Source organism: Chiloscyllium plagiosum, unplaced genomic scaffold (genome assembly GCF_037043375.1).
Source record: "Chiloscyllium plagiosum isolate Xiang-an unplaced genomic scaffold, Cpla_swu_hap1 HiC_scaffold_12, whole genome shotgun sequence".
Lineage (NCBI taxonomy): Eukaryota > Metazoa > Chordata > Chondrichthyes > Orectolobiformes > Hemiscylliidae > Chiloscyllium > Chiloscyllium plagiosum.
In genome coordinates this window covers 24,497,538-24,517,685 of record NW_028270150.1, presented here as the reverse complement: position 1 = coordinate 24,517,685, position 20,148 = coordinate 24,497,538, and the positions used below count along the sequence as shown (strand labels likewise).

General features: G+C 40.5%; 1 protein-coding gene across 4 annotated transcripts in view; it reads left to right on the top strand.

The window, feature by feature from the left end:
* erg (ETS transcription factor ERG) overlaps positions 1-20,148 on the top strand; it is a 269,795-nt gene that overhangs the window by 89,882 nt on the left and 159,765 nt on the right. The window contains exon 1 of one of the 4 annotated variants that reach the window (XM_043701335.2): positions 13,330-13,479. The exons of the other annotated variants lie outside the window; for them this stretch is intronic. Coding sequence (XP_043557270.2) covers positions 13,468-13,479 — 12 coding nt within the window. The 5' untranslated portion in view covers positions 13,330-13,467. Of the gene's footprint in view, positions 1-13,329; positions 13,480-20,148 lie in introns of those variants that run through there. 4 annotated transcript variants of the gene reach the window in all.

Below are 20,148 nucleotides of genomic sequence, written 5' to 3'. Positions count from 1 at the left end.
GGGTTGACCAGTTTTAGTAAGGCCCCCTACTTTTATAGAGAAAATGAGGTCTGCAGATGCTGGAGATCAGAGATGGAAATGTGTTGCTGGAGAAGCGCAGCAGGTCAGGCAGCATCTAGGGAACAGGAGAATCGACGTTTCGGGTGATTCCTGAAGAAGGGCTAATGCCCGAAACGTCGATTCTCCTGTTCCCTAGATGCTGCCTGACCTGCTGCGCTTCTCCAGCAACACATTTCCACCCCTACTTTTATACTCCATTCCAAAATATCAACACTTAACTTGCCTTTCCAATTACCTGCTAAACTTTGATGCTAGCTTTTTGGTGATTTTAGATTTCTGCAGTCATCCTTTATTTTAAATTATTTGTATAAAAATATAGGAGACATGCTTAGTAACGTTGTGGCTGGCACCAAAATTGGTGGTATAGTGGACAGTGAAGAAGGTTACCTAAAGTTACAAAGCAAGTGGGCCAGTGGGCTGAGTAGCAGATAGAGGTTAATTTGGATAAATATGAGGTGTTGCATTTCAGTAAGTCGAACAAGGGCAGGATTCATACAGTTAATAGTTGGGCTTTGGGTTGTGTTGTTGAACAGAGAGACTTATGGGCTCAGGTACATAGTTTTTTGAAAGTTGCATCACAGGCAGACCGCATGATTAAGAAGGCATTTAGAATGTTTGCCTTCATTGCGCAGACCTTAGAGTGTAAGAGTTGGGATGTCATACTGTCACTCTACAGGATGCTGGTGAGGCCACTTTTGAAGTACAATATATAGTTCTGGTCACCCTGCTATAGAAAGGATATTATTAAATTGGAGAGGGTTCATAAAGGTTTACCAGAATGTTGCACTAACTGGAGGGTTTGAGTTATAAACAGAGGTTGGACAGGCTGGGACCTTTTTCACTGGAGTATTGGAGGTTGGGGGGGGGGGGGTGACCTTACAAAGGTTTATAAAATCATGAGGGGCATAGATAAGGTGAATAGTAAAAATATTTTCTCTAGGGTAGGGGAGCTCCAAACTAGAGGCATACTTTAAGGTGAGAGGAGAAAGATTAGAAGAGACCAGGAGGCAACTTTTTCTCATGAGGATGGTTCGTATGTCAAATGAACTGACTGAAGATGTGGTAGATGCAGGTATAGTTACAACATTTAAATAACTTTTGGACAGGTACATGAATAGGAAATGCTTAGAGGGATATATGCCAAACATAGGCAAATGGGACTAGGTTAGTTTGGGAAACTTGGTCAGTATGGATGGGATGGACTAAGAGGTTTGTTTCTGTGCTTTATGACTCTCTGACTGTCTAAGACTCTGTCACTCTATTCTTCCTGCCAAGGTACAAACCTCACATTTTCCCACTTTATATTCCATCTGCAAAGTTATTTTTAATTGTTCACTTACATGCCTCTGCAGGCTCTTTGTTTCATCTGCAAACTTGGCACAGTATATTTACTTCCTAATCTAAGTCATTAATATATATTGTAATTGATTGTGACTCAGCACTGATCCCTGCGGCACTCCACTTGTTACAGGGTGCCAGCCTGAAAATACTCCTCTTATTTCAACTTCTATTCTTGTCTTGTATTAATTAAATAACCCTCTTTTCAAGTTAATACACTTTGCCAAAAGTATGTGTTCTTACTTTGCTTTTTTACTATTCATTGACGGGATGGGAGATCACTGGTTGGCCGGGATTTGTTGCCCATCTCTTGCTGCCTTTGAGAATGTGTTGGTGAGCTGACTTCTTGATCAGCTGCAGTCCAGTAGGTTGACCCAAATATAACTATGGAGGGAATTCTAGGGTTTTGACCTAGCAGCAATGAATGAACTGCAATATATTTCCAAGTTGGGATGGGGAGTGTATTGGAGCGGAACTTGTAAGTGTGGTCATCCCACTTACAGTCCAGTACAAATGCAACAAGATCTGGATAATATTCAGGCTTGGGCTGAAAAATGGCAAGTAATATTTGTGCCACACAAAGGACAAGCAATGACCTTTTCCAGCAAGAGGGAATCTGATCATCACTCCTTGATGACCTTGTCCTTCTAGATGGAATTGATTGTGAGGTTGGTAGGTACTTTCTAAGGAGCGTTGGTGAATTTCTATAATGCATCTTGTAGGTGGTACACAGTGAAGTTCCTGTGTGTCAGTGGTGGACGGAATGGATACTTCTGTGGATGTGGTGTCAGTCATGCAGGCTGCTTTGTTGTTGTTGTAGCTGAACTTATCCAGGCCAGTAGACAGTAATCATCATATTCTTCATTTGAGCTTTGTTGATGGTGGACAGGATTTGGAGAGTCAGGAGGTGAGTTACTTGCCACAGAATCCTAGCCTTGATCTGTGTTTGTACTCACTATATTTATATCACAAATCTAGTTTGATTTCTGGTGCATAGTAATGCCCCAGGATGTTGATAGAGGGGGATTCAGTATTGGTAATGCTACTGAATGTCAAGGGGTGATGATCAGATTCCCTCTTGCTGGAAAAGGTCATTGCTTGTCCTTTGTGTGGCACAAATATTACTTGCCATTACTTCCCAAGCCTGACTATTATTTAGATCTTGTTGCATTTGTACTCGGACTGTTTCGGTATCTGAGGAGTCATGGATGGTGCTGAACATTGTGCAATCACCAGCAAACATCCCCATTTCTGACTTAATGATGGAGGGAATGTCATTGATGAAGAAACTGAAGTTGGTTGAACTTAGGACACTACCATGGCGAACATCTGCAAAGATTACCTGGGACTGTGATAACTGGCCTTCAGCAATACAACCATCTTCCTATGTATTAGCTATGAACTTCAACCAATCTTCCCCTGATTCCTATTGACTCCAGTTTTGTGAGGGCTTCTTGATGCCACATTCGGTCAAATGTGGCCTTCATATCAAGAACAGTCACTCTCAGCTCGCCTCCCACTTTCAGCTCTTTTGTCAATGCTTGAACCAATGCCGTAATGACCTCAATAAACAAAGATTTGCGGATGCTGGAAATCTGAAACAAAACCAGAAATAGCTGGAGAAACTCAGCAGGTCTGGCAGCATATATGGACAGAAAGCAAGGTTCACATTTGAAGTCCATTGACCCTTCTTCAGAACAAGTTGTAGTGTGGTCAGGAACTGATTGGCCCTGGTGGAACCTAAACTGAATGCCACTGAACAGGTCATTGCTGAGAATGTGCTGCTTGATAGCACTGTTGATGACACCTTCTAATGCTTTATTGATAATCAAGAGAAGACTGATAGAGTATTAACTGGCCAGGTTGGATTTGTCCTGCTTTTTTGTGTACAGGACATGCCTGAGCTGTTTTCCACAATGTCAAGTAAATGCCAGTATTGTAACTATACTAGAACGCTTGGCTAGGAGAGCACCAATGCTGGAGAACAAGTGTTTGGTGGGATATGAATAGAAAGGGATTCATTCTATGAGGGATATGGGCCAAGTGCTGGCAAATGGGACAAGATTAATTTAGGATATCTGGTTGGCATGGACGAGTTGGACTGAAGGATCTGTTTCTGTGTTATACATCTCTATGACTAAGGGTTCAGAAACGATTTACAAGGATGTTGCCAGGATTGGAGGATTTGAGTTATAGGGGGCAGTTGAATAGGCTGGGGCTGGAGCATCGGAGGCTGAGAAGTAACTTTATAGAGATTTATAAAATCATAAGGGGCATGGATAGGATAAATCGACAAAGTCCTTTCTGTGGGGTGGGGGAATCCAGAACTAGAGGGCATAGGTTTCGGGTGTGAGGGAAAATATAAAAGATACCTAAGGGGCAACCTTTTCACGCCAAGGGTGGTACATGTACGGAAGTGCTGCCAGAGGAAATGGTGGAGGTTAGTACAATTGCAACATTTAAAAGACATATGGATGGGTAGATGAATAGGAAGGACTTGGAGGGATATGGGCCAGGTGCTGGGAGGTGGGACTAGATTGGGTTGGGATATCTGGTCGGCATGGACAAATTGGGCCGAAGGGTCTGTTTCCGTATTGTACATCTCTATGACTCCATGACTCTATGGACTCTAAGACTTCAGTACTATTGCCGGAATGTTGACAGGGCCCATAGACATTTCAGCATCCAGTGACTCCAACTGTTTCTTTATATCATGTAAAGTAAATCGAATTGGCTGAAGACTGATATCTGTAAAGTTGGGGACTGCCAGAGGAGGCCACAATGGATCATCTACTTGGCACTGCTGGCTGAAGATTGCTGTGAATGCTTCAGACTTATTTTTTGCACTGATATGCTGGATATTTCCATCATTGAGGGTGGGGGTATTTGTGAAGCTTCCTACTCCAGTGAGTTGTTTAACTGTTCACCAATATTTGCAAGTGAATGTGGCAGAATTGTTGAGCTTACATGTGATTTGTTGTTTGTGGAATAATTTATTTCTGTGAACACTGTTTAGCACATAGGTAGTCTTGTCTTGCAGGCTGTCTTTCAGCAAGACACCTCATTTTTAGGTATGCCTAGTGCTGCTCCTGGTATGCTCCTACCTTGCGTTCTTCACTGCATCAAGGTTAATCACCTGGCTTGAGGTTAATGATAGAGTGGGGGAATATGTTGGGCCATGAAGTTACAGATTGTGCTGGAGTATGATTCTACTGCAGATGGCCCACAGTGCCTCATGGATGTCCAGTCTTGAGTTGCTAGATCTGTTTGAAGTCTGTTCCATTTAGCACAATGATAGTGCCACACTATCATTGGTTAAAAAGGAATTATTTGCTTCTTTGCAGATCACAATGACTTATCTGACAGACTTTACAAACTTGTTCATAACAAAATCTCCAAGTGAGCTCAACATCACTTTTAGGGGATAAATTCATCACACAGACCCAAACCTGCATCACCTTGGCAGTTAATATTCTGCCTTATATTTTGAAAGTAATGAATTATCTGTGAAGGATTTTGAGATATTCTGAGAATTGGAAAGCAGCATATAAGTGCAAGGTCTTTTATTATGCAACTAATTTCCCCTAAGTGCTTGTGCCATGTGGATCATCAAGGTTACAGATTCAATCCAAGAAAAGCCTGGGTGCAAACCTATATGATACCACACAGTGGCGTCACACACTAGAACACCAAAGCACTGTCAGACTACGCATTTCCTTCTTTCTGGTTAATCCCTTCAGCCTACAGAGTAGAATCTAATGCCTCCAAACATTCAAAGTCTGGCATTCAGAAAGATCAGGAAGGACATACTCAGAAAACCTCTAGATATGGAATTTATTTTAAGAAAGGAATGAAAAATCTAATATTGAGACAGGAGTTAATATTTAACATAATTCATTGTCAAATATGTCTTGTTAATAACTTTTTGTTTTCAGAAATTAATATGGATATCTGAAAAATGTGAGATCACTATTTCCTGAGAAAGTTAGACTTGTATTTCTAGCCGTAACTCATCATGTTAATTCCTGAAGAAGACAAAATAAAAGATTTAAGATAAATTTAAGCATTTCTTCTACCAAATCTTTAGGCAATCACACTTGTTAGCCTCAATACATCATTTAGTGAATTTAACCATTCCGTATCTCCGATATTATCCATACCAATATTTAACACCCAGTTTAATCACGTTATGTCATTACTTAAATACTTACTCATGACCACAACTTTAAATCTTTGGTTGAATCCCATGAAATTCACCTGGAGTGAGGATTTCACTTTATACTGATACAGAGTATGCCATTTTGAGATGAAATGAACTACACAGGGGTTTTCTTTAAATATACCTCGGACACAATTAAAGGGAGTTGAAGGAGCACTTAACTTCTGATGAGTCTGTGGATGCCAGTGACACTGAAATGTCGGTGGTTATTTTGTGCTGGTGATGCCAAATCCCGGGAGTTAATGATTTATTTCTTGGGGAATGATTTTCCAGAAGTGGGATGGATGGAAATACCATTGGTGCAGGTTCAAAAATTAGATTAAAATGTTCCTTTTTTAATAAGAGTCATAAAGTCATACAGCAGGGAAACAAACATTTCAGTCCAAAAATCCACCCTGACCATGTTCCCAAACTAAATTAGCTCCACCTGCCTGCATTTGGTCCATATCCCTCCAAACCTTTCCTATTCATGAACTTATCCAAAAGTCTTTTAAACATTGTAACTTTCCCTGCATCCATCACTTTCTCTAACAGTTCATTCCACACATGAATTACTCTCTGTGTAAGACTGTTGCCTCTCATGTCCTTTTTAAATCTTTCTCCTCTCATCTTAAAATATGCTCCCAGTTTTGGACTCACCCACCCTAGGAAAAATACCCTTTTGCTTCACCTTATGCATGCCCCTGATGATTTCACAAACCTCAATAAAGTCAATCCTCAACCTTCTACGCTCAAGTGAAAAAAGTCCCAGTTTTCTAGTCTATTTTTATATCTCAAACCCTGAGTCATTTAAATGTTGGGCATGGAATGAATAGTCAAGAATCATCCAAGTGCTGATGAAGTGTTTGTTGAATTTCTAATTGGTCTGGAAGGTGCTGTATTATGGGGATAGTCATTTTGGGCAAACAGTGGCGAGTGTATAGTGGTTACGCAATTACAGACAGACAGCCATGAATGAGTCTTCCACAAATATGTGCAATCAATGTTGCTAATCCTGTCAGGTATCTGCACTTATTTTGAAGCAACAGTGAAAGAGATAACATAACATAATTAATGTGAAGTGAACAGATATTAAAAATCATCAAATACTGAAACCCACTGCAATCATTCCTCCTAAGCAAGCAATGTTATAAATCACACCACACTAGATTATAGTCCAACAGGTTTATTTGGAAGCACTAGCTTTCGGAGACTGCTCCTTCATCAGGTGGTTGTAGATGAAGAAGCAGTGCTCCAAAAACTAGTGCATCAAAATAAACCTGTTGGACTATAACCTGGAGTGTGATTTTTAACTTTGTACACCCCAGTCCAACACCAGCACCTCCAAATCATAAGTGAACAATGCTATTTGTTATTCCTGGTTCTATGGTATTCTAATTTTTCATCTATTTCCACATTTGAAACTCACCAACCTGCATTTCTACTGCATCACTTTTATGTCAGAGGCATATTAGAAGTATAATTAACACAAATACATATAGAACTGGATACTTTCCATAACTCCATGGGTAAATATGAAGTGCACCTGTTTTCCAAATTAGATTTCAGTTTGATTTCAAACATTGATTATAAAATTCATCTTTTCATTTTCAAGTTGCCAATCTCTGTCAGAACTTGTGATTTACTGAAACTGAGTATATTTAAGACCAGTAATAAGGCAATCAGAAACCAGTTTTCATTTTGAAAACTTACCCCCAACCGTAAAACAGATGAGAGAAACCACACAAACAGGGGAAGAATAGGTTATAAATAAAAGCAAGTAAGCCAAGGACAGGTGATTTGAAAACTTAGAAAAAAAGATTATCAGGCTACATGGTTTTCTAATCTGTCTTAATTGTTTATACTTGGCTGAGAGTGCACAACAATGTAAGTGAGATGTAGTGAATATGTTTTGAAAAACAAATTAAATTATTAACTGAACATGATTGACATCTTTAAGTGGCGAAAGTAAGTTTTAATTTCTGTGACCAATTTTGTCAATGTATCAATGCTTATTCTGACAGCATTAAGAGGATTGAAGTTTTTGAATGTCTACATGATCAAATAGTTTATAGTGCTGTAAAATTAACAAACATTCTTAAATGGATGCATTTTTTCTAAGTTGTTCCAGACATGCCATTGCTATCACATGACTCTTTGTTTGTGCACACTGGATAAATGTTCATGAGTTGGCATGGAGAGTACAAGAGCCATAAATAAGGTCTTGCGAAGGTTACCAAATCCAGAATTTTGTTCATTCCTTTCCTGAATGGTTGTGAACCAGGAGTCAGGGAGAAACTGCCTCAAGATGTTTATTTCTATCGTAGAGCTGGTTGGGTGGGAATTTCAGGTTGTGGGCTTGATACCTGAACCTTTATTTCATGCTGATGAAAATAGGGTAGAGGGAATAGTGTTAGACATCCAGGAAACAGATCTTTTTTGCCAATTCTTAAAAGCATCCTTTTGGTTTTGATAAAAAAGCAATTTTTTTCCACCATTCTGACGCCATTTGCTGTGGCTTTTCTGGTGGCCAGAAAAGTCATGAAAAGAAAATGCAAAGGTACCACTTCCAAAGCTGGGGTCTTCATTGTGAGGACCACAGGAAAGCATGGTTCTGCTGGTGTTGGTGTGGGGCCTAGTAATGCTAAAAAAAACAGACCTGCTTGGAATATTTGTGATCACTGGAAAAATCCTGCTACAGAGTCTGAAACATCCTGGAAGGTAAGTGTAAAATATTTTAACACCTCCAAATGTCATTATCTAATTGCTGTATTGTAATGTAGATATGATTTTAATGTAATGATTCAATATAGGATTCTGTTCTCCAAAGTGAAGCTAACTATTACATTAACCATCAATGTGTGAGTGTTGAAATGCATTACAGGACTGATTCTATTGAGGAAAGTAACAAATTATAATTCATTCGCAGACGTACAGAAACGTGTTGATAAACTCCCCTTGTCATGTTTGGTACTGGGATTTAAAGTTACTAGCAGTTCTGCTTGTGAAGAAAGTATACACTCTTGAAAAAAGTAAAAAGAAACTAAGCACCTGCTGCACTCTGCTGGTTAATCGGCAATCTTCTTTGAAATGGAGAAGCCATCATCCATTCTTTCAATTTCAGGCTCATGCAGTTGAAATAATGTTTCATTGTGGTGATATGTGTGGGCATAGTAAATGCTTGGCTGAGTTCTAAAACTACTGAAGTACAAAGTTCTGCTGACGCAGGTGTTTGGGGAAATGACTAACTGTTTCACAATGGTGTCATAATCTGTTTACGCAATTTCATTTATTTTTCACGGAGAACAGTTTTTGTGCATTATTGATGATATACTTTTCAATAGGAGTTTGATTATATTGTCAAAGGTTAAATTGTTTTGCATCTGCACTAGGAATATTTTCATTAGTATTGCACAGCTTGTAAGGATCATAAGTGTCAATTGTAGAGGGTATGGAGAGTACGTGGATGACTTAAGTGGAGGATAGTGAGGGATGAGATGTTAGAGGACCTTTAAATGATATTGAGAGCTGAGCTGATGTGTCGGAGAACGGAAATTGGCTTTCTAACCAGTTTGTTTCTGCACCTACAGACTTCCTTACTCCATTCCAGATCACCACTGCACTGTGAACCCAAAAGCTGGATGGGGAAAGGAAAGTCACTCATGCTCTTGATGCACAGTTTGCAAGTGCCAGACTGATTCCTGAGATTGCAGCACTGACATATGAAGGAAGACTGGATTAACTGGGCTTGTACTCATTGACTTTAGAAGAAACACAGAATGAACATGAAAGTATCCCTACAGTGTGGAAACAGGCCATTTGGTCCACCCAAGTCCACACTGTTCTGCTGAAGAGTAACCCACCCAGACCCATTCCCCTACCCTATTACTCTGCATTTCCCCTGACTAATGCACCTAACCTAAACATCCCTGGACAATTTTAGCATGGCCAATTCACCTAACCTGCACATCTTTGGACTGTGGGAGGGAACCGGAACACCCGGAGGAAGCCCATGCAGACACAGGGAGATTGTGCAAACTCCACATAGCCTGAGGCTGGAATCGAACCTGGATCCCTGCACTGTGAGGCAGCAGTGCTAACTGCTGAACCACTGTGCCGCCCATAGCATTGTGCCAGTCTCTGGGGAAGGTGAACCTCATAGAAATACATAAAGTCCTGATGGGACTGGACAGACTGGATGCAAGAAACATGTTCCCAGTGTTGAAGAAATCCAGAACTAGAGGTCACAGTCTTAAGAATAAGGGGTAAGCCATTCAGGACTGGGGAGAGGAAGAATTCCTTCACTCAGATAATTGTGAACCTGTGGATTTCTCTATCACAGAAAGCTGTTAGGGCCAGCTCATTAGATATATCCAAGAGGAAGCTGGACATGGCCCTTGTAGCTAAGAGGATCAAGAAGTATGGAGGCAAAGCAGGAATGGAATACTGAAATTGCATGATCAGCCAGGATCATATTGAATGGTAGTACAGGTTCAAAGGGCCAATTGGTCTACTCCTGCACCTAATCTCTATACTTTTTCTTCTTTTCTTTTAAAGGTATAAGTTTTGTTTTTCTCAACCCTCTCCTTTATTCTATTACCAATATTTTTTCACCTCATCCAAAACAACTCACTCACTGAAATCCTTAAAAATCACACAACACCAGGTTATAGTCCAACAGGTTTAATTGGAAGCTAGTGTGCTTCCAAATAAACTTGTTGGACTATAACCTGGTGTTGTGTGATTTTTAACTTTGTACACCCCAGTCCAACACCGGCACCTCCAAATCATGACTGAAATCCTTGGTAGTCATGATTTGGAGGTGCTGGTTTTGGACTGGCGTGTACAAAGTTAAAAATCAGATGGATGAAGGAACAGTGGTCCAAAAGCTAGTGCTTTCAAATAAACCTGTTGGACTATAACCTGGTGTTGTATGATTTTTAACTGAAATCTTTGCATTAGAAGCATTAGTTAACCTGGATAAACTAAGCAGTTAAACTTGTCTTATTTCAACAATAGAGGTGATGATGGTTTGGGTTAAATAGTCTCCAAATGGTGTTCCTGACAATGAAAGACCAGAATTCATTTAGGTCTGCAGCTAAGGCCTGCTATAGCTGTTATGGAGCAACCAACATCATAGAATTACAAGATAAATTGATGGAACATACACGGTACCTTTCCATCCCATTTCTAATGTTGTTGAAAGATTTAGCTATATAATCATAAAGGCAGCATTGAGATCAATCCATAATATGAAGACTGGAAGGTTTTGGGAGCCTAGGAAGAGCATGCATGTTGCACTGAGCTTCACAAAAATCTTCTGGTCTGCTCTCCCAACTCACTGAACCCATGCCATTGGCTGGCTGCCCAAGTACAGCCAGTTGCCTAATTTTCTCTTCAGGAAGCCAGAAGGATTGGTGTTCACTAATTAACTATTTATGCATTAACCTAAACATCCAGGGCATCCTACTGAAGTTGCATTCATTTGGCCCCCAATCTTAAAGTCTACCCTGGTATTTTCATACTGGAAACAGGCAGGTTTCCACATAACTGATATTTGACAATTTGCTAACTCACTAAGAAGGTATAATATCATAGGCAGGTCTCTTTGGGCCCGGATTTTTTTCCTTCTTACTTCCAGATAATCCTATAAAGCATACTAGAAGGATAGAGCGGTCGTTGATGCAAAAGGAATGTCAGTTCACCTCTCCCCTTATCTGTGAGTCAAATTGTTCATCCAATTCCCAACATACGTAGAAATTAACCCTTCACTTTATGGGTTTCTAATGCAGGGTTTAAGTAAGTATAAGTACCAGGAAGATTAAAACTATACAGCTTTAGAGAGAAAAGAAACAAGACAGAGCATAAAATTTATCAAGGCCTTTGACATGGTTCTGCACAGTAGACTGTTTAATGAAGTTCAATTAAATAGAATCCTGAAAGTTCACCAATTGGATACAAAATTGGCTTGTTGATAGGAGACGGAGAGTTGTGGCAGAGGGTTGTTGTTCAGATTGGAGATTTGTGAGAATCCGTGTTCTGCAAGAATCAGTGCTGGGTCACTGTTATTTGTCATCTATCTAAAGGATTTGGATGAGATATAGAAAGCACAGTTGGTAAGTTTGTGGATGAGAATACAATGGAATCTTGATCAACTAGGCCAGTTGTTTGAGCAACAGCAGAGTGTAATTCAGGTAAATCTGAGGTATTGCATTTTGGTCAGGCAAACCAAGGCAGGGTTTATACAGTTAAATATAGGGGCCTGGGGAGTGTTGTCAAACAGAGCGGTCTAGGCGTACAGGCACTTAGTTCCTTGAAAATGGCATTGCAGGTAGACAGGATGGTGAAGGTGTTTAGCATGCTTAACATCATCAGTTAGAGCACTGAGTACAGGAGATAGGGCATCATGTTTTGGTTGTACAACACATTGATAATGCCATTTGTTGTATTGCATCCAACCATGGTCTCCTACCTATAGAATTATTAAATTGGAAAGAGTGCAAAAGAGATTTATAAGGCTGTTACTAAGAGTGGAGATTTTAAGTGAAAAGGAGAGGTTGGATAGGCTGGAACCATTTTCTCTGGGACTGGAGTGCAGGGTTGAGCTTGAGAGATTTATAACTTCATGAGCAGTACAGATAAGGTGAATAGCCAAGGGTTTTTCCTCAGAGTGGGAGAATTCATGGATAGGAAAATGTAATGATTGTAATGTGGTCAGCCAGCTGGATCTCATAGATTATAGGTTCCTTGATTGGAGCTGTTAATCTGGTCCAATCAGGGAGCCCTGGCTGACAGACATAAACAAGAGTATCAGATTTTCTGAGGGCTGGCTTTGATGGAGCTGGATCAGTGTCAAGGACTTTCCATGTGTAAATAAAGAGTGACGTGGTGGTGGATACCAGCCTCTATATAGTTATTTCATAAAGATTTAGAGGGATATGGGCCAAATGCAGATGTATGGGACTTGTTCAGTTTAGGGAAACTGGTTGACATGGACAGTGTGGGCTGAAGGGTCTGTTTCCATGCTGTATTGACTCTATGATTCTATGACACCCAGAGCATTTTAAATGCAGAGGTATATGCTTGTAGAAAAAAATTATTTTGTATTGTATTTCAGCACAAACTGTGATAGAATAGTACAGTGAATAGAAGGGAGTTTTGTGAGAATAGCATCAATTTTCATTTCTATACCCTTATAAGCACTATTACTGAAAATCTGAAACAAAACTTGAAACTTCTACAAGCACAGAGCGAGTTAAGAAATAGGGAGAAACAGGAGTTCACATTTCAGCAGTGACCTCTCAGCCTTTAACATGGATTTTGGGACTTGTTCAGTAACTATTACCACACTCCCAAGTGCAACAGCACTCTGTGTAGCCCATTTGTATAATTTCAGCTGTCTTGGGCAGTGTACAGTTCTCAAGCATGTCTGGAGGGATTTGGAGCACCTTTCTCACCTGTCTGCTTCAGGTTTCAGCTCCATTCCGTTCAGCTTTCTAATCAGCAGGAAACATGGAGCATGGCCTGCAGCAATTATTACAAAATGCTGCAGTACATCTTTTTTACTTCTAACTGCACTCTCTGGGCTGATTGTGTTGAAATTGTTCAAAATGAGGAAGTTATTATTTTTATCCTTCAACTATAAAGAGTAGGTCTAATTTTATAGAATTTTTCACAGTTATAGAATTCAAGCTGGTAGCAACTTTAACATTTTTCAACTTAAAGCGTTTACAAATAATTCAGAAGACTTTTAAATTTTCATTGATTTGCGAGTGTTAATAATTCTAAATAGGCATTTATTCATTGCTAAATTATGGCATTGATCAGGGATCTTATCAGTTAACTGTATTTGTCTACATTGCTCAGAGGCAATGCTGCTCAAGGTAGGTGCTGGTGTGATGTATGGCATTGAGCTGTTATTTATTTGCAATCCCTAGTGTCTCTTTTCTTGACTAGTGAGCTCCATGTTCACTCTTACAGTACTTCCTTTGGCATAATGACTGTCTTTGAACTTCCCTTTGACTACACTTACTCCTTTACTATGGCATCAGTCTAAATAAGTTTTGCTTTACATCTGTACTATGAAAGTGAAGCAAGGTTTCTGAGACAGTGGTGGTAATGTTGAAATGTAAATAGTGTGCAGACTGACTACCACATGGCAAGGAGTGTAAGTAAAGAACATTGTCCTATTCTTACCTGGTACAACTGCTTCATATCCTCATCTGCCTTTACACTCTCCACCAGACACATCGGACTGGACTTTCCTGAAACTTTTTAAAATGATGGGTGAGTCCTTAATATGGATGTTGTACTCCCATTTTCAACAGATTCCATTTTTTTGTCAGTAGGGGCTGGAGTGTGAAACACACTAGATGGAAACCCGGTCTCAGACAAACCATTTGAAATTAGTATTAAATTCAAATAGACCCTTTTTTTGGTGTTAAGGGTCTTCAGTGTGGGAATCACAAATTTGTGGAGTTGATATAAATGCTTTTGAAGGGCAAATAAAACTTATTTAGCTGGCACGATTTAAAGTTACTTAAATGGTTACGTAGGACTTGGTGAGACCACACCCTGAGTGTTGTGTGCAGTTTTGGTCTCCTAGTCTGAAAAAAGACATTCTTTCTACTGAGGGAGTCCAGCAAAGGTTCACCAGATTGATTCCTGGGATGGCAAGGCTGACTTATGAAGAAAGACTGGACTGACTGGGCTTGTACTCAATGGAATTTAGAAGAATGAGGGGGGGATTTCATAGAAACATATAAGATCCTGATGGAACTGGACAGATTAGATGCGGGAAGAATGTTCCTGATGTTTGGGAAGTCCAGAACTAAGGGTCACAGTCTCAGAATAAAGGGTGAGCCATTCAAGACTGAGATGAGATAGAATTTCTTCATTCAGAGAGTTGTGAACCTGTGGAATTCTCTCTCACCGGGAGCTGTTGGGGCCTATTCATTAGATATATTCAAGAGGAAGCTGGACATGGCCCTAGCGGTTAAAGGGATCGAGGCGTATGGAGAGAAAGTGGGAATGGGATACTGAGATTCCATGATAAGCCATGATCATATTCAATAGTAATGCAGGCTCTAAAGGCTAAATGGCTACTCCTGCATCTTTGTTTTGATTTTTCTAAATCCCTTGAAAATTAAAAAAAAAGGCTACAGCAGGCAGTTGGAATTAAAGGATTGACTTCTGAGCTGTTTTAATTGATAGGCAATCTGGTGCAAGTTAGAAAAACCATTAGCACCTGTACCTAAGGTTTCAATAGAGCTCAATGTTCATATGCTAGTAAGTGTATTATGAATGTTTGTTTGAATTTCAAAATCTCAAATATATCTCAGTGAAGGTTGTGAATTCCCATTTTAATTGGCAGTTTGAAGATACTGTTTAATGCTTAGCTCATCTTTGTTGTCATGTCTGAATAAAATGGAGTTTTTGTAACAGTTTTAACACTGAGGCAAATTTAAAATTTTTGACTGGGTGTCAGAACAAGGGCATGAATTGACATTAGGGTGTGTATGTATTTGAGAAATGTTGGTCAGAAGGCATAACTATTTCTAGAACAACTAAGTCCCTGAAAACTGATTTGGGTCTTTTTACCAGCTTGCCTTGAGATTCATTTCCCTGTGCCCTCCCTCTGACATGCTCAGCAAGTCAATTCCCGTGCATGTGATGGATCCTTGAGGTGAGTCCGTTAAGTGGCCAACTTCCAGACTCATGGTAAATACTTTAGTAGCAAAATTCTGGCCAGGAGAGGATGAATTTCAAGCAAACACTTACATTGGAAAGTGAGAGAGTGAGGTAAAATCTGATGGGTGACATAGTGGTAGATTCAGTGATGGTAATATGCACTAAGATCTTCTTGTTGGCACTTGTGTGCGTGAGTGTTACTTGCCATATATCAGCTCAAGTCTGAATGCTGTCCAGGTTTGGTTGTGTATTGACATGGACTGCTTCAGTATCTGAAGAGTCATGAATCATGCTGAACAATGTGCAGACATCAGAAAACAGTCCACCTCATGATCAAATGGACATCATCAATGAGGTAGCTGAAGATTGTTGTGCCTAGGACACACCTGAAGCACACCTATAGTGATATCCTCAAGCTGCGATGACTGACCTCCAAAAATAACCCAACTATTTTCCTTTGTGTGACTCTAACCAGTGGACTACTTTCTCCTGATTCCCATTAATTCTTGTATTGCAGTTAAATGCAGCCTTGATTATGAAGGCCAGTCACTCTCACTTCATCTCCAGTGTTTGTGTTTTGATCAAGGCTATAATGAATTCAGAAGGCAAGTGGCCCCAGTGGAACCAAAATAAGAATTAGTGAGCAGGTTGTTCCTTTTGCAGATGCTGCTTGATAGTCCCTTCCATCATTTTGCTGATGATCGAGAGTAAAGTGATAGGCTGATGATAGACCGGTTTGGAATTGTCCTGCTTTTTACATTCAGAACATACCTAGGCAATTTCCCACATTGTTGGGATGTGGTTATTGTAGCTATTCTAGACCTTGGCTTGGGGTACTAGTGCTCCGCTGATGTTGTCACAACTGCATCCATGCAACATTAAACTCTCACACGGAAGCAAAGATTTTGCACTTGGGTAGCACTTGCCATTTTGTCTGAAAATCTCAACGTATTCCATAGTCAATGCTGTGCTTTTAAGAAGGGCTGCAAAGAAAAACCTGGGAACTGTAGACCAGTAAGCCTAACATCTGTGCTAGGTAAGTTACTTGAGAAGATTCTGAAAGATAACATATACATGCATTTGGAAGGACAGGGTTTGGTTAGGAATACTCAGCTTGGCTTTGCGCATGGGAGATCATGCCTCAAATTTGTTTGATGAAGTGACCAGGAAGGTTGATGAGGGCAGGGTGATAGATGTAGTCTATATGGATTTTGATAAGGCCTTTGATAAGGTTCCACATAGTAGGCTGCTCTGGAAGGTTAAATCGCATGGAATCCAGGGGATGATGGCAAATTGGATACAAAATTGGCTTGACTGTAGGAAGCAAAGGGTAATGGTGGAAGGATGCTTGTCAGACTGGAGGCCTGTGAGTAGTGGAGTGCGTCAGAGGTCGGTGCTGGGCCCAGTGTTGTTTGTTGTCTATATCAATGATTTGGATGAGAATATACATGGCATGATTAGTAAGTTTGCTAATGACACTAAAATAAGCACTAGAATGGATGAACATTTTGGTCGGCATGGACCAGTTTGGGCCAAAGGCCCTGTCTCTGTTATGTAGGACTTTGTGATTCTCTGACTCTATAACAACTTATATTTGGAATGTTGTCAAAATTGGTTTTATGACCCCAAAATCTGGGATAAAGATTGCATTTGGAGTCCTGAAGCTTTTAACTTTGGGAATCATGAGCAAAGGTTTCCATTAGGACTCTCAGCATGATGTGGATGTGTTAAAGGTTGTCACTTCTGTTTGGACTCAGTTTTCCAGCTTATTATGTTGAACAGTGAATCTTAAGGAGCAGGCAATGAGAATGTTTTGGGACCAACAGTTTAGGCCCCATATTTAAAGCCTGCTGCGATAGACCCTCTCTCGCTGTAAGTCTGCACCAATACTGGATGTTGCTTGCCCACTCAGGAACAGGGAAGGAATAGGGCGACAACTACCATCAGGCAGGATATAGGAGATCACACATGTGTGTGAATGAGGATTTGTGGAGGCCATTTAACCTCTTCAGCTATGGTTGACTTGATTATAATCTCAAATCAACATTCCTACCTACCACTGACAACCTTTGACCCCCTTTCTTAACAAGAATCTATCTCCTTCTACCTAAAACATATTCATGGACTCTGCTTCTACCACCCCTTCAGCAAGGGAGTTCCAAAGACCCATGATCCTTTGTTTCATCTCTATTTTAAATGGACAGCCAATTATTTTGAAATTGTAACATCCAAGTTCTAGATCTCCCCATAAATGGACATGTCATTTCCATGTCTATCCTGACAAGACGCCTCAGGATCATATATGTATCAATCAAATTGATACTTACTCTTCTAAATTCCAGATGATACAAGTCTAGACTGTCCAACATTTCCACAGAAGACAACCCATCCATTCCAGATATTAGTCAAGATTAGAGTGGCACTGGAAAAGCACAGCAGGTTAGGCAGCATCCGAGAAGCAGGAAAATCTATATTTCTAGCAAAAGTCCTTCATCAGGAATGAGCCACAAACATTCCTGATGAAGGGCTTTTGCCCAAAAGGTCGATTTTCCTGCTCATTGGATGCTGCCTGACCTGCTGTGCTTTTCTAGCACCACTCTAATCTTGACTCAAATCTCCAGCATCTGCAGTACCCACTTCTGCCATTCCAGATATTAGTCCAGTAAATCTGCTTTGAATTGGCTCCAATGTTTTCAAACAATCCCTATAATGTGAAAAAAAGACTACTTGGCCCATTGAGTCTGCAATGACCCTCCTACCCCGACACGTATTTATCCCAGTCGATATATCTAGCCTATACATTAGATTAGATTAGATTACTTACAGTGTGGAAACAGGCCCTTCGGCCCAACAAGTCCACACCGACCCGCCGAAGCGTAACCCACCCAGACCCATTCTCCTACATTTACCCCTTCACCTAACACTACGGGCAATTTAGCATGGCCAATTCACCTAACCCCTGCACATTTTTGGATTGTGGGAGGAAACCGGAGCACCCGGAGGAAACCCACGCAGACACGGGGAGAATGTGCAAACTCCACACAGAGAGTCGCCTGAGGCGGGAATTGAACCCGGGTCTCTGGCGCTGTGAAGCAGCAGTGCTAACCGCTGTGCTACCGTGCCGCCCATAATATTACTGGACAGTAAGGACAATTTAGCATGGCCCACCCTCATAACCTGCACACCTTTGTAAACTGTGGGAGGAAATCAAAACATCCAGGAGAAACAGAGAGAGCAAGAAAACTCCATACAGAGAGTCACCCAAAGGTGGAATTGAAATCAGGTCCCTGGCACTTTGAGGCAACAGTGCTAGCCACCATGCCATTTTCACATCCTTCCTTAAATAAGGTGACCAGTATCAAAAACAGTTCTCCAGATGTAGTTTCTGCAATGCCCTGCATAACTGAAGTGCAACATCCTTGCCTTTGTATTCAATTCCCGGCCTGATAACTGTTAACATTTGATTAGTTTTCCTCGTGTCTTCCTAAGGAATTTGGAAGCATGCTGTGAGGTGTGGTGTAATCTGTCTCCTTTTTGTTTGAGGCAAAGCCCAAAATCATTATAAGAAATACATAACTGAAACAGAAATGCACCCAATTTTAAGGGAACTTGACAAAGTAGATATGGAGGGGTTATTTCCCCTTGGTCTTCCCATCATTTAAAGCCATATTATGGTTATTACTAGGACAAAACAGCAAGCACTTCTTCCGAAATTCAAGAGCTTGTGTCAAGTTGTAATTTTAATGAGATGTTGATACACATGCAAATAAAGTTCTCACAAACCTGTAGCATGCTAGTTTCATCCAACATTTCAGGTCAGGAAACTTAATCACAAGAGTTTATCCTATGAGTCAGAATCTCCTTTTCTGACTGTTGCTCAATGATGGGGAATGGTGAGGTAAGGACCCCATAACACGCAGTCAGAGACAGAGCGAGGTTCATTGGAGCTAATTGCAATTTGTTCTGCTACAGAGAAAGAAGCAAGCTTTTTTTAAGCCCCTGGTAAGTGGTTAAGGTCCCTTCTATTCTTAAATTTAACAGACTATGTAAAATAATAATAAATAATCAAATATACTAAAGCCAATCGAAGTAAGTGAATAATATAATACCATAACTAAAACTTATTAAGATACTGAGTGAAGTCTGCAGTGATCTGAATCCCATTGTGATCCAGGATGAACACATCAGCGGTAAGCGTTTGATGTTTGAGCAGCTTTGCCTCAGAATTTATGAGCTGGAGATTGAACTATAGACACTGGGATACATCGGAGAGGAAGAACATCTCCTGGATTGTTTCTTCCAGGAGGCAGTCACATCACCTAGAATAGGGTCTTCTGATTTGTTCCATGGTAAAGGAACACTGAGTGATGCAGCCAAGAGAGCCCAGAGAGAAGCACAGCAACCTCAGCCTCTGTGATTATCCAATAGGTTTGAGTTCTTTCAGCCTGTTTAGATGGAAGTGGGGATTGCAGGATATATGTGTAAACTAACTATGGTACCGTGATACAACAAGCCTTTTAAGTTGGTGGGGGAGGAGGGAACAACAAGGAGTGTAATAAGAGCAGTAAGAGATAGTTGAGTAAGGGTGATTGTCATCATTGTCTGCAGCAAACACCAAGAGTCCGTAAGGCTGTGTTGCCTGCCCAATGCCTAGACTTAGGACATTGCTCGGGGCGAGAAAGAAATTTACAAAGGCAAGGGGAGGATTCAATGTCTGTGGATCATGTATGTGCCAATGACATAGACAGAAAAAAGAAAGATGTTCTGCATAGTGAGTGTGTGGAGCTAGGCACTAAATTGAATCTCGACAGTTATAACCACTGGATTACTGTCTGAGTCACCTGCAATTGGCATAGAGTACA